Genomic DNA, 13696 nt, shown 5'->3' with positions numbered 1-13696 from the left:
CTTCCCGACCCGTTCCGAGCAGGCATGAATTGGAGAAGTTCAATCTGACCTACATGTACTCTGAGCACGTGCAAGGAAGCCTCGTACTTGCTAAACTTTGCAGTTATCCCAGGTACTGGACATGCATTATTTATACTAGCCGACTACCCGCCGGTGAAATTTTCTGCACATGATGTGCAACGTGCGCAGAGTAAAATTAGTGTTCATTTCCGTCCGTAGGATGTATAATAAATAAAGAAGGCATAAGCACACGTGATGCTTGGCCGAGGATTCAGATTTTTGTACACGCAGTGTTTTGAAATAACGCTTCTTGCTACAAGACATAATAAGTTCCAGTCTCCTTGAATATTTCAAATAAAAAAATTGTAACCTGTAATTTTTATACTCGTCACATATATATATTCATCTTTTCGGCAGAAATAATAAATTATTACCTTTGCAGGTGGCCAGGGATCATCACAACCGACAAAGGAAGTGGGGATTCTGTGCTGAGGAATAAGAAAGGTGTTGTGAAATGGTACCACGTGACCTTCATCAGACATCCCCAAACTGACGCAGGGTGGTTTCAAACACACAACGTGGAGCCTTTCTGCAAAATGCAGGTAAATGGTTTCCTTTTGAGAGAACAGATTTTGTTCATTAACTCCGCCACTGAAGGTGGATGCAGGTTGTGTTTTCAACCCTGTCTGTGAGCACGATATCTCAAAAAAGTTGTGGACGATTTGGTCAAAAAGTTGTTGACGGAGTGGACAGGTTGCGTGTGTGACAACGATGAATTGATTCGAATTTGGTGAAGATGCGGCTCCGGTGACTGGAATTTTATAGTGATTCTTCACCATTGAGAGATGGCGCCAAAAATTATATATATGTATATATATATATATATATATATATATATATATATATATATATATATATATATATATATATATATATATATATATTGTTGCGGAAATGGCCCTTGGTGTGTTACTAAATATAGGATTAGCCCAGATCCCCCATTAAATGCATGTTTCGCCAGGTTGTTTGGTAATTTGACGTTACATGTGTGTCGGGAGGTGTCACAGGCTGTTATTTGTTTGTGCAGTGGTGGTGGGCCGAGAGATTCTTCTTCTTCCTTCCTCTCTCCGGACAATAGTCCCCGCCCAGCGCTGAAAGGGGGAGTGGCCAGAAAAGAGGAAGTGAAACTGGAGAAGTAAAAAAAACTGCAGTCGGCTTTGAGGCGTGCTCGGGCTTCGAGGTGAGCGTGCACACGGAAGGCAAGAGAGAAACGACGAGTGTCGAGGCGCGATCTGCTGGATGAGCAGTCGGTTTTTGGAGGCGAGCAGAAAAAGGAAAGCCAGTGGTGCGATCGGGAGAGAGAGAAAATGAACCTGGGCATGCCGGGTCTGCCTTCTGTGGCCTGGAGAAGCGAGCCAGGGCCGAAGGAAAGGCAGGGAAAGGACTGCATGAGGTCTGTCTGCCCTCGGCTGGATGAGAGACGACTGGGGGGAGTCGTGATCTGCTGTGTAGGGGACGGCTGTGTCTGTCTGCGATCTGCTTCGTGAAGGAGGCCTGGTGAACAGGCCAGGGTTGGACTTGTATGCTGGACCTCGTGCGAAACCAGCTGAAACCCACCATCGATCTGACGGTCTTGTGCCGTCCACCTTACGCGGGGTCAGAACGCACGGAGGCTGCGTGCGTGGGTGGTGCGACAAAGGAGGACGAGCGCCATTTTTGCCATGCGGTGTGCTCGAGCTTGGGGCTCGAATCCGTGGACATCCGCTTGTCACGAGCCACATTCGTGTTTTTTGACACTTTCCTCTCTTCCATGAAACATCACCAAGTACTCTGTGTCTTGTCTGCATGCTGTCCATGTCTTGTTTGCATGTCGTTTAAGGCTTATCTCGTTAGGGACCCCTTCGAAACCCATAATCCGTATCTCGAGAGTGAAGAACGGGTTATAGATTAATTAAAACATTGTCGTGAATGTTTTGCTTGTGTGGTGTTCCCCGATGTCCCCAATAAATCTGGCTGATTCGTTTGAAGTTGCCGCTTTGAATTAATTCGTGCCGCGTCAAGGAAGGATCTGCTCGATTTGGATATAAAAACGAAAATGGTTACAGACTGGTAGACTCCGCTCGGTCTCTGACAAAACCAGTCTGTAACCGGGGTATATTCCCCCAGCTGTCAAGGTACAGGTGTATTTTGGTGTCGTGGTTCGAGACGCGTAACCCGAGAATTGTGCCGAACCAGCCGGCGTTATAAACCCTGGAGACGGTGGTGGTTAGGGTGGCGCCGAATCTGTAACATTTGGCTATCAAGAGTCGGGTGCGAATCCCGCCACCGCTGAATCCTCAAATATATATATATATATATATATATATATATATATATATATATATATATATATATATATATATGCATATAGATTACGATATTATGGACGGATTTCGACAAAACTTGGTGGACATGTTGGGTGTGTGACAAGGACGAATCGATTCGATTTTGGTTCAGGTCCTGATTCAGATCCGGCCTCTCAGTGGGATACAAAAGGTGCATTGTTCAGCCTGGTGGAGGTATGCGCTCGACTGATTGCCGTTCTAGTTTATCTGTTTCGCCAAGTATCGCTCTGTGAGTGATTTCTCGTTTGTCTATTTATCACACGATTTTTGTCCACAGTTTTGAAGCAATTGTCGTGAACATTTTTGTGGAGGGAAGTCACCGGACAAAGGAAAGCACATTTCTGGTCAGGCTCCGGATGCGGATCGGATCCTGAAATTTTTTAATGATCTTTTTACAATGGAAGATTGGGGTGAATTTATATTTATGAATTTTGGTTCAACCCAGTGTGCCATTTTCTTATTTGTTCATTTATTTAATTAATTAAGGAATTAATAAATTGTCATATTATATATTATGCATCCCTCCCAACTCCAAGTCTGCATCCCTCCACCCTCCCAACTCCAAGTCTGCATCCCTCCATCTATCTCAACTTGAGGTCCACATCCCTCCCCCCTACCAACTCCAAGTCCGCATGCTCTCCCCTCCCAACTCTGCATCCACATCTCTCACCTCTACAAAACTCCAAGTTCCCATACATCCATCTATCTCAACTTTAAGTCCGCATCCCTCCCCCTACCAAGTCCAAGTCCACATCCCTCCATCTATCAACTTCAGGTCCGCATCCCTCCATCCTACCAACTCCAAGTCCGCATCCCTCCCCATATCTTAACTCCATGTCCGCATCCCTCCACCCTACCAACTCCAAGTCCGCATCCCTCCCCCTCCTAACTCGAGTTTTGCATCCCTTCATCTGGCTCAACTTCATGTCCGCATCCCTCCAACCTCCCAACTCCAAGTCCGCATTCCTCCACCATACCAACTTCATGTCCGCATCCCTCCAACCTCCCAACTCCAAGTCCGCATCCCTCCCCCCCCCCCACTCCCACACCGCATCCCTCCATCTATCTCAACTTCATGTCCGGATCCCTGTCCCCTCCCAACTCCAAGTTCGCATCCCTCCCCCGATCTCAATTACATGTTCACATCCCTCTACCCTACCAACTCCAAGTCTGCATCCCTCCCCCGATCTCAATTTCATGTCTACATCCCTCTACCTTACCAACTCCAAGGCCACATCTCTCCCCTATCTCAACTCCAAGTCCGCATCTCAACCACCTCCCAACTCCAAGTCCGCATCGCTCCACCATACCAACTTCATGTCCGCATCCCTCCAACCTCCCAACTCCAAGTCCGCATTCCTCCACCATACCAACTTCATGTCCGCATCCCTCCAACCTCCCAACTCCAAGTCCGCATCCCTCCACCATACCAACTTCATGTCCGCATCCCTCCCACCTCCCAACTCCAAGTCCGCATCCCTCCACCATACCAACTCCAAGGCCGCATCCCTCCCACTTCCCAACTCCAAGTCCGTATCCCTCCACCATACCAACTTCATGTACACATCTCCACTCCCCCCCACTCTCCCAACCCCATTTCCACGTCCCTCCAACTACACGTCCAAATAGAACTGTTACTTGACTGCTAATGTTTCTCGGAGAAAGGAAATTATTTGAGCAGTGTCTGTAGGTGAGTGAGTGAGTCCGCAGGTGAGTGAGTGAGTCCGTAAACACGTCATTCAGTATCACTTGAACCACACATACGATTTTGATGAAACTTGGCCACAAGCTTCATCTCTGATACCTTACGAAGGTGTATTGATCATATCGAAATCTGTGCTCATTGGGGGTGGGCGATTGGGGGGGGGGGGAGGTAAGGGGGTAGGTTAACGCTCTCTTCTCCGAAACTACATACACGATCTCGATGAAGATTGACCACAACCTTCAAAAACAATGATGCACAAAAGTTTGTCACGACATAAAAAAAAATCAGGGTCGAACGTGGTCTGTGGGCCTTTGAGTGACTTTTGCTCCTGATCCAGGTGAGCTTCAGGACGTGCAGTCCTATTTTTTACTTCAGGGGTGTGTTCAGGTGCTCAGTATCTTGTAGAGCGTTTGCCAAATGGCTTAAGCACTCAACGTTCCCTTTGTCAGTGAATTCGTCGGTATCACAAGGAATCAAAAGGAAATGTCCGGATCCCTGCCCCCTCCCAACTCCAAGTCCGCATCCCTCCCCCGATCTCAATTTCATGTTGAGATCTCAACTCCATGTTGAGATCTCAACTCCATGTTGAGATCTCAACTCCATGTTGAGATCTCAACTCCATGTCTGCATCCCTCCACCCTACCAACTCCAAGTCCGCATCCCTCCCCCCTCCGAACTCCAAATCCGCATGCTCTTCCCTCCAAACTTTGCGTCCACATCTCTCACCCCTACGAAACTCCAAGTCTGCATCCCTCAGGTCTGCATCCCTGCATAGACGCAGGTGCAGGCCAGTCAGCCCATCATGCCTGTTACACATCAACACCACACCAAGTTATCAACTTGTGGTCAGCGGAACATTGTGGAGACTGGAGAGCCGAGCAGCTCCAATGGCATATGGTCAGTGGAACATTGTGGAGAGGCGAACAACCAGCTCCGACGGCGTGCAGACCCCTGTGGAAAGCCCCGAGAGGCCGAGCAAGTTGGTCCCTTTCTCTCTCAGAATGCCATCATCTCTCCCCCTCTCAAACGAGCACAGAAGTCGGTTGAATTAATATAATTTAATATTGCAACATCACTGGGAAACATTTCATTAATACCATTTAATATTTCATCTCTCTCTCTCTCTCTCTCTCTCTCTCTCTCTCTCTCTCTCTCTCTCTCTCTCTCTCTCTCTCTCTCTCTCTCTCTCTCTCTCTCTCTCTCTCTCTCTCTCCCCACCCTTTCCTCCCTCCCCCGTCTCTCTCTCTCTCTCTGTCTCTCTCTCTCTCTCTGTCTCTCTCTCTGTCTCTCCCTCACCCCACCCTTTCCTCCCTCCTCCCTCCCCCTCTCTCTCTCTCTCTCTCTCTCTCTCTCTCTCTCTCTCTCTCTCTCTCTCTCTCTCTCTCTCTCTCTCTCTCTCTCTCTCTCTCTCTCTCTCTCTCTCTCTCTCTCTCTCTCTCTCTCTCTCTCTCTCTCTCTCTCTCTCTCACCCCACCCTTTCCTCCCTCCTCCCTCCCTCTTCCCTCTCTCACACCACCCTTACATCCCTCCCCCTTCTCTCTCTCCCACCCACTCCCCCATCTCTCTCCTTGCCCCCAAACCCCCCCTTTCTCTATTTTTCCCCACCTCTCTCTCCCTCTCTCCTCCCCCCCCCCGCCTTTCTCATCCCCCTAATTCTCTCTCCCCTCTCTTTCCTTCTCCTGAGGTGAACAGCACAGACAAACTTTGTCGTGAGTGGAAACGTGCAATGATGGAAGCAAACAGGTTATCATACCTGCCTTTGGAAGAAAGGTGTTACACAAATCCAGGTATGCGTCGGTTCATCGAGTCACTGCATCACTCCGAAATATAATCTCACGTTAACTGTAGTTATTTTCCAAGATGTTTATGATTTATTATCCTCGTTTAAAAGTGTTCCTTCGATGTAAACTCCTTTCAATCATCGGTTAATTGATGCTTTGCTAATTGCTGTTACAGTTCACAAGGCAGCACACAATGGTTTCTTTACCCTCAGGTTATCGAGGTTAAGTGCGTCTTATGAACCCGGAACTTGGTGACGTTAAACCGTGGGATTAACGGGGTCATTATCCGAACCTGTACCCGAAGGGACGGCACGGGCTGTTGTAATTGGGCTGTGAGTTTGTGAGTGGCATTCGAAGATCTACTTTAAGATAGATTGTTAATTCTTATTTCTACTCTAATCTATGCAGCCCGGTGATCCCCTCCATTGTTAAATGCTCTCTCATTGCAGATTTAACGAACAATTCCGCTCTTTTGTCTGAGAAGAAAGACTTAGCAAAGAAGGAACAACAACAGGTACACAAATGGTATCGGGATGCTTTTATGTAACTGTGATCTCCACTCGCCGGATTCGTACCGGGCAACCGGAACGGTCTGACGACTGTTACCAATATTTACAAGCTGATTGGATTGGGAAACATGTTTGGAGGGAGATAGTTGAGTTTGTGTTGCAAACGGTAAGCCTGACAACCTTCACGCACAAACATGTACACGGACACCGCCTTGATAATCCGTACGTAAACTACTCCGATCGTGTGTGTTCATATTTCAACAAAACAGGTGATTCGATCTGCAGGGTTCTTCTTCCCGATGAGTCCTCCATGTCCGATGAAGACAGCGCATGTCTCTGTACGACACCCTGGCGAGGCTACGTGTTGTTAAATGTCCATTGTTGTGATTACCCCGTGCGTGCAAATCGAAAAGCGGGGTTCAGTAATCGGTTCCCTTGGTCTCCGCCTCCATAGAGGAGAGAGAGCGAGAGATAGAGAGAGACAGTACTGAGAGAGAGAGAGAGAGGGGGGGAGAGAGGGGGAGAGAGAGAGAGAGACAGAGAGAGCGAGAGAGAGAGAGGAGGGGGGAGAGAGAGAGGGAGAGAGAGAGAGGAGGGGGGAGAGAGAGACAGTGAGGGGGAGAGAGAGAGAGAGGGAGGGGGGAGAGAAAGAGAGAGGAGGGAGGGGGAGAGAGAGAGAGAGAGACAGAGACAGAGACAGAGACAGAGAGAGAGGACACAGAGAGACAGACAGAGAGAGAGAGAGAGATATGACAGAGCTTTTCCATGAGCCTGAGAAAATTAAATAAAAACATGCATATTAATTATTCAACGATTCCCCGAGCAAGCAGTCAATGTTAAGGTGTTTAATTGTTCAATCCGCAGATGAGGAGTGAAGACCTGACCCAGAAAATACTCCTGTGCGAAGGGCAGACTTGGGTCCAGTGTGAGATCCCCGAGTGCCTGAAGTGGCGAGCCATCTGCAGGGAACACGCAGCTTCCTTGAGACCAGACGAGCCCTGGTATTGTCACATGAACCCGAACACGGCGGAAAACGAATGTTGGGTTCTTTCCCGACCCGTTCCGAGCAGGCATGAATTGGAGAAGGTCAATCTGACCTACATGTACTCTGAGCACGTGCAAGGAAGCCTCGTACTTGCTAAACTTTGCAGTTATCCCAGGTACTACACATGCATTATTTATACTAGCCGACTACCCGCCTGTGAAATTTTCTGCACATGATGTGCAACGTGCGCAGAGTAAAATTAGTGTTCATTTCCGTCCGTAGGATGTATAATAAATTTGAGCCTGGTGTTGGCGCAGTGGTTAGGACAGTGGCTTGGGATCCAAAAGGTCCTGAGTTCAAGCCCCGTTGGGCCACTGAATTAATACACCAGGGGGTTGACTCAGCCTGTCATCCTTCCGAGGCCGGCGAAATGAGTACCAGTATCCTGGTCCGGTGTATACCCCGGTTAAAATAGGTGAACCATATCCCTGTGTTGTAAGAGGCGACCAGGGTTGCGTCAGGAAGGGCATCCGGCGTAAAACATGTGCCAAATCACTATGCGGATCATACGGATGATCCGCTGTGGCGACCCCTCACGGGAGCAGCCGAAAGAAGAAGATATATATATATATATATATATATATATATATATATATATATATATATATATATATATATATATATATATGTATATTTTATCTTTTTGGCATGAATAATAAATTATTACCTTTGCAGGTGGCCAGGGATCATCACAACCGACAAAGGAAGTGGGGATTCTGTGCTGAGGAATAAGAAAGGTGTTGTGAAATGGTACCACGTGACCTTCATCAGACATCCCCAAACTGACGCAGGGTGGTTTCAAACACACAACGTGGAGCCTTTCTGCAAAATGCAGGTAAATGGTTACCTTTTGAGAGAACAGATTTTGTTCATTAACTCCGCCACTGAAGGTGGATGCAGGTTGTGTGTTCAACCCTGTCTGTGAGCACGATATCTCAAAAAAGTTGTGGACGATTCGGACAAAAAGTTGTTGACGGAGTGGACAGGTTACGTGTGTGACAACGATGAATTGACTCAAATTTGGTGAAGATGCGGCTCTGACGACTGGAATTTTAAAGTGATTCTTCACCATTGAGAGATGGCACCAAAAACTATACACATATATATATATATACATATATATATATATATATATATATATATATATATATATATATATATATATATATATATATATATATATATATATATATATAACCATATAAATACATATATATATAACCAGAGATACATATATATATATATATATATATATATATATATATATATATATATATATATATACATATATATTGTTGCGTATTCGCGCCCACCGGCGTGTGAACGGCCGCTTTCCACTCATAGTAGCAGCTCGCCACCGGACGGACAATTCAGTCGTGACCTTCCAGGGCAACGCCGGAACCCTGTCACGGGTGGGTCTTCAACCTCACCACGGCCTAGCCAATTTTCTACCCGCGCAGGATAGGGTCAATCGCCGAATCTCGATATACCTAAAGAACCCGCGCGGAGAGCTAACCGGGAGACCGTACCTCGGCGCAGGTCGGCTTGGACACGAACCGCCCAAGCGGTTCGTTCCGTTCTGCAGTGATAACCGAGCGGGTATTATAGCCCGACCTCGCCGGATCCGATTCTATTTAACGGGTGTTTAAAACCCAGCTATTTATTCCGTGATGCAAGATGGCATTTTCAATAGGGAGAAGACGCAACGAATGGGGTACATTTCAACAAAGCACATTTATTCTCAATTACACGTATGTAGAGCCAACACGTATACAGGCAAACAAAAGCAAGGGAAAGCACGACGACCGAATATAAGCAGTAATAATTTACTGGCACTTAAGCAGTTCTACTTCTCAGACTCGGCGCCACAACATTCATTCGAAAGCAAGAGAAAAGGAAAAGACCACCCCCATAGACAGGGGGTCAGACTGGGTCCGTGGGCCTTGATGGCGTGGGACTTGGCTGACCGAATGGGCCCCACGAGACCGACGCTGGTTACCTGCACCCTCGTGGTGCGACGGTCGTCAAGCTCTCTACGGCACTCCTCTCTCTCTCTCTCTCTCTCACCCCACCCTTTCCTACCTCCCTCTTCTCTCTCTCCCACCCACTCCCCCCATCTCTCTATCCCTACCCCCAAACTTTCCCCCCTTTCTCTATTTTTCCCCACCTCTCTCTCCCTCTCTCCTCCCCCCTCCCCCCTTTTTTCCTCCCCCTAATTCTCTCTCCCCTCTCTTTCCTTCTCCCGAGGTGAACAGCACAGACAAACTTTGTCGTGAGTGGAAACGTGCAATGATGGAAGCAAACAGGTTATCATACCTGCCTTTGGAAGAAAGGTGTTGTACAAATCCAGGTATGCATCGGTTCATCGAGTCACTGCATCACTCCGAAATATGATCTCACGTTAGCTGTATTTATTTTCCAAGATGAATTATGATTTATTATCTTCGTTTAAAAGTGTTCCTTCGATGTAAACTCCTTTCAATCATCGGTTAATTGATGCTTTGCTAATTGCTGTTACAGTTCACAAGGCAGCACACAATGGTTTCTTTACCCTCAGGTTATCGAGGTTCAGTGCGTCTTATGAACCCGGAACTTGGTGACGTTAAACCGTGGGATTAACGGGGTCATTATTCGAACCTGTACCCAAAGGGACGGGACGGGCTGTTGTAATTGGGCTGTGAGTTTGTCAGTGGCATACGAAGATCTACTTTGATATAGATTGTTAATTCTTATATCTACTGTAATCTATGCAGCCCGGCGATCCCCTCCATTGTTAAATGCTCTCTCATTGCAGATTTCACGAACAATTCCGCTCTTTTGTCTGAGAAGAAAGACTTACAAAAGAAGGAACAACAACAGGTACACAAATGGTTTAGGGATGCTTTTATGTAACTGTGATGTCCACTCGCCGGATTCGTACCGGGCAACCGATACGGTCTGTCGACTATTACCAATATTTACAAGCTGATTGGATTGGGAAACATGTTTGGAGGGAGATAGTTGAGTTTGTGTTGCAAACGGTAAGCCTGACAACCTTTACGCACAAACATGTACACGGACACCGCCTTGATAATCCGTACGTAAACTACTCCGATCGTGTGTGTTCATCTTTCAACAAAACAGGTGATTCGATCTGCAGGGTTCTTCTTCCCGATGAGTTCTCCATGTCCGATGAAGACAGCGCATGTCTCTGTACAGGCTTGGTGTTGTTAAATGTCCATTGTTGTTATTACCCCGTGCGTGCAAATCGAAAAGTGGGGTTCAGTAATCGGTTCCCTTTGTCTCCGCCTCCATAGAGGAGAGAGAGAGAGCGCGAGAGATAGAGAGAGACAGTACTGAGAGAGAGAGAGAGAGAGAGAGAGAGAGAGAGAGAGAGAGAGAGAGAGAGAGAGAGAGAGAGAGAGAGAGACAGACAGTACTGAGAGAGAGTACGGAGAGAGAGAGCAAGAGAAAGAGAGAGAGAGAGAGAGAGAGAGAGAGAGAGAGAGAGAGAGAGAGAGAGAGAGAGAGAGAGAGAGAGAGAGAGAGGGGGGGGTACTCTCCAGCACTTTGCGTCTGAATTCGTCCCGATCGCACATGCGCACAGAGGAGTGAGATAATATCTTTTACTCTGTCTGCCTGTCTGGCAGTCAAACAAAGCTGAAAATCATTCCAAACAGGAAACTCACTGTTTTTTTTTTTAAGGACGTTGTAAAGGACACAAACAACAGGCACAAGGAACTAATGTAACATGTCAAATCATAGTCCAGTCAAATTAGGAAATAACCCGTCACAAATTGCAATAGTAATGATTCCAACACTATTCAACTCAGAAATATGTCTGAAATAACATATCCAAAATGTAATTGAATCAACAGATGGGAACAGTGTCTAATTTGCATAAATTCAAAATGGTCGCCAGAAACCGGTTTAATCGAAGTTTGAGCCATTATTTAAGCTATTATCGTGGTGATGACTGACTATTGTTGTTGGTGGTATCACAAATAGAAGGCCAGTGTATAGCTGGGGCACTGTATACATGGAATTTTGGAAATCTGCAAAAAAAAATTAATTTTATCAATAAAAATGGCTAAATTATAAGTGAAAAATTGTAAAATAGAGTATGATCGATGAATAATTAATGAAACATTCATTTGTCATTAAATTACACTGGTCATAACATGATGATGCATATCCCTACACAGGATATCTGTTACTCTATTCAGATAAATACATCATACAAAATCATAAATATAGGTAAATCAATTTTAAGCATGATGTTGTTAATGGTGGACGTATAAAAATGGATATTGGGTTATGACGAATGTGAAACTTTTATGCGATGATCCTATGCATGTTGCCCCGCATGTCAGTTGCTCCAGCAATGTTAACAGGGCTAACATGGCTAATGGATTGATATATGTATGTGATCCATCAGTGCTATGTACTAGATAAGGCACGTATTAATTGTATTATTGTGAACCCTCTCTATTTCCAGGGTGAGTCATGATGTATGAAGAGCTGAGTTGTGTTGTATGCCAGAAATCCATATCGTCAGACCAACCAAGCTCCCAACTCACTGCAAAGGGATGTGATGGCATCAATAGAGCAAGTACAGCCAGACACAGTAACATTAATGCTCTACCTGGACAACATGTCCACCAGAACTGTCGCCAAGTTTATACAAACCTTCATTACATCGAGCAATCCAACCGTAAGAGACTTGGTGATCTTCCTTCATCCAATGACAAACCATCTTTGCCATCATCGGTGGGTTTATTTGATTGTGCCAGTCACTGCCTCCTTTTGTGGCCAGGGTGATCCCCGAGAAGGCAGGAATCCCGATTTGAAACTCATACCTATCAGAACATTAGATTTCCAGGAGAGTGTTCTACAAGTATATGACAAAAGAAATGATGAATGGGCGAAAACGGTCCAGGGGAGAATCAAAGCTGTCCATGATTTACATGCTGCGGATGCCGTATATCACAAGACGTGCAGCAATAATTTCAGAACCAACAAAGATATTCCTGTAAAATTTCAACAACATGATGATAATACATCTGTGAAACGTATGAAACGGGGAAGACCTCATCATGTCATGCAAGCTGAAGCATTTAAAGATGTAATGCATAACTCTGAACACAACGATGATGAACAGACCACCATAAAAGATCTTATCGACAATATGGCAAAGTTCCTTTCAGACTCCAACGTTCCACCATATGGTCACACTTCCATGAAAGACCAAATACAGAAGAAGTTCGGAGATAAAGTCATCATCACAGAGATCAATGGGAAACCAAACGTGGTCACAATGTGGAGCAATGCGACAAGTATTCTTCAGGATTTCCATTCTCAACCAAAGGCAGCAAACCCTCAACAAGAAGAGGACAAAATAATTAAGACTGCTGCCAAACTCTTGAAGAATGACATAAAGATGATTCAAAAACAGTCTGACATGTATCCCACATGCGCAGAAATGGATTCGGTAGAAATGGCTTGTACATTCTTACCAAAGTCCCTTCAATTATTTATTGGTGACGTATTCACTGGTGTTGACAGCGACAGGAAGATGGCCTCAATTGGACAATCCATGGTGCAGGCTACTCGGCGCCATGTCTTACGAGCTCTTCTGCAGCTAGGGCTGGAAGTTCAACTACATCACCACTTTGGCTCAAAGTTCCTCATAGATACTCTTCACAAACATGGATTCACGTGCAGCTTCCGTGAGGTCTCCAAATTTGAACGTAGTGCAGCTGTGAAGGAAGGCACAGATATTCCTAACATATCAAGTGACAACTTTATACAATGCATTGCAGATAACGTTGATCATAACCTCCTCACCATCGATGGACATAATACTTTCCATGGGATGGGCATCATGGCTACTGTAACACCACTGCCGAGGCGTGTGTACAAATATGTCACAGATCGAAGATGACGATGTTGATGAATGAATGAGCAACATATAAGACTATTGATTCAAGTAGAACCATGTCTTTGCTGTATTATTTCAGTATTATATTATATAAGTTATATGTGACAATAAGTCATATGCTTACGTTTACATCTCGCCGCGTGTTTCATTTTCATGATTGATCTACTTTCTACTCATGAAGTGTTAATTTGTATATCTAACTTCTATATCCATGTATGCCACATAACGAAGTAGATGTGATATAGATTCTCTTTTTTACGATTATGTATTTGAACATGAGCTTCCTTATTCATATCTTCGGTCAGATGTGTGGATGAATCATTTAAATATATTCTATATGTGATACAGGTAT

General features: G+C 45.5%; 2 protein-coding genes across 6 annotated transcripts in view; both read left to right on the top strand.

Moving 5' to 3' along the window:
- The window catches only part of LOC147008191 (zinc finger CW-type PWWP domain protein 2-like), a 16697-nt gene extending 6006 nt beyond the window's left edge, over positions 1-10691 (top strand). The window contains exons 2-11 of one of the 2 annotated variants that reach the window (XM_085865441.1): positions 1-112; positions 443-602; positions 5774-5876; positions 6320-6384; positions 6649-6717; positions 7244-7539; positions 8100-8259; positions 9672-9774; positions 10219-10283; positions 10548-10691. The exon at positions 1-112 is cut by the window's left edge and continues 184 nt beyond it. In XM_085865441.1, the coding sequence (XP_085721567.1) occupies positions 1-112; positions 443-602; positions 5774-5876; positions 6320-6384; positions 6649-6717; positions 7244-7539; positions 8100-8259; positions 9672-9774; positions 10219-10283; positions 10548-10637 (1223 nt within the window). In that variant the 3' untranslated portion in view covers positions 10638-10691. Of the gene's footprint in view, positions 113-442; positions 603-3651; positions 5069-5773; positions 5877-6319; positions 6385-6648; positions 6718-7243; positions 7540-8099; positions 8260-9671; positions 9775-10218; positions 10284-10547 lie in introns of those variants that run through there. The other variant, XM_085865442.1, reaches the window with a different exon arrangement.
- The window catches only part of LOC147008185 (RNA polymerase-associated protein CTR9 homolog), a 119458-nt gene that overhangs the window by 10837 nt on the left and 94925 nt on the right, over positions 1-13696 (top strand). The window lies entirely within an intron of this gene.

This window comes from Eptatretus burgeri, chromosome 21 (assembly GCF_056783735.1).
Source record: "Eptatretus burgeri isolate ZD-2024b chromosome 21, Ebu_testis_v1, whole genome shotgun sequence".
NCBI classification, from domain to species: Eukaryota; Metazoa; Chordata; class Myxini; order Myxiniformes; family Myxinidae; genus Eptatretus; species Eptatretus burgeri.
The sequence above is the reverse complement of the archived record's forward strand: the minus strand, read 5'-3'. Positions and strand labels throughout refer to the sequence as shown.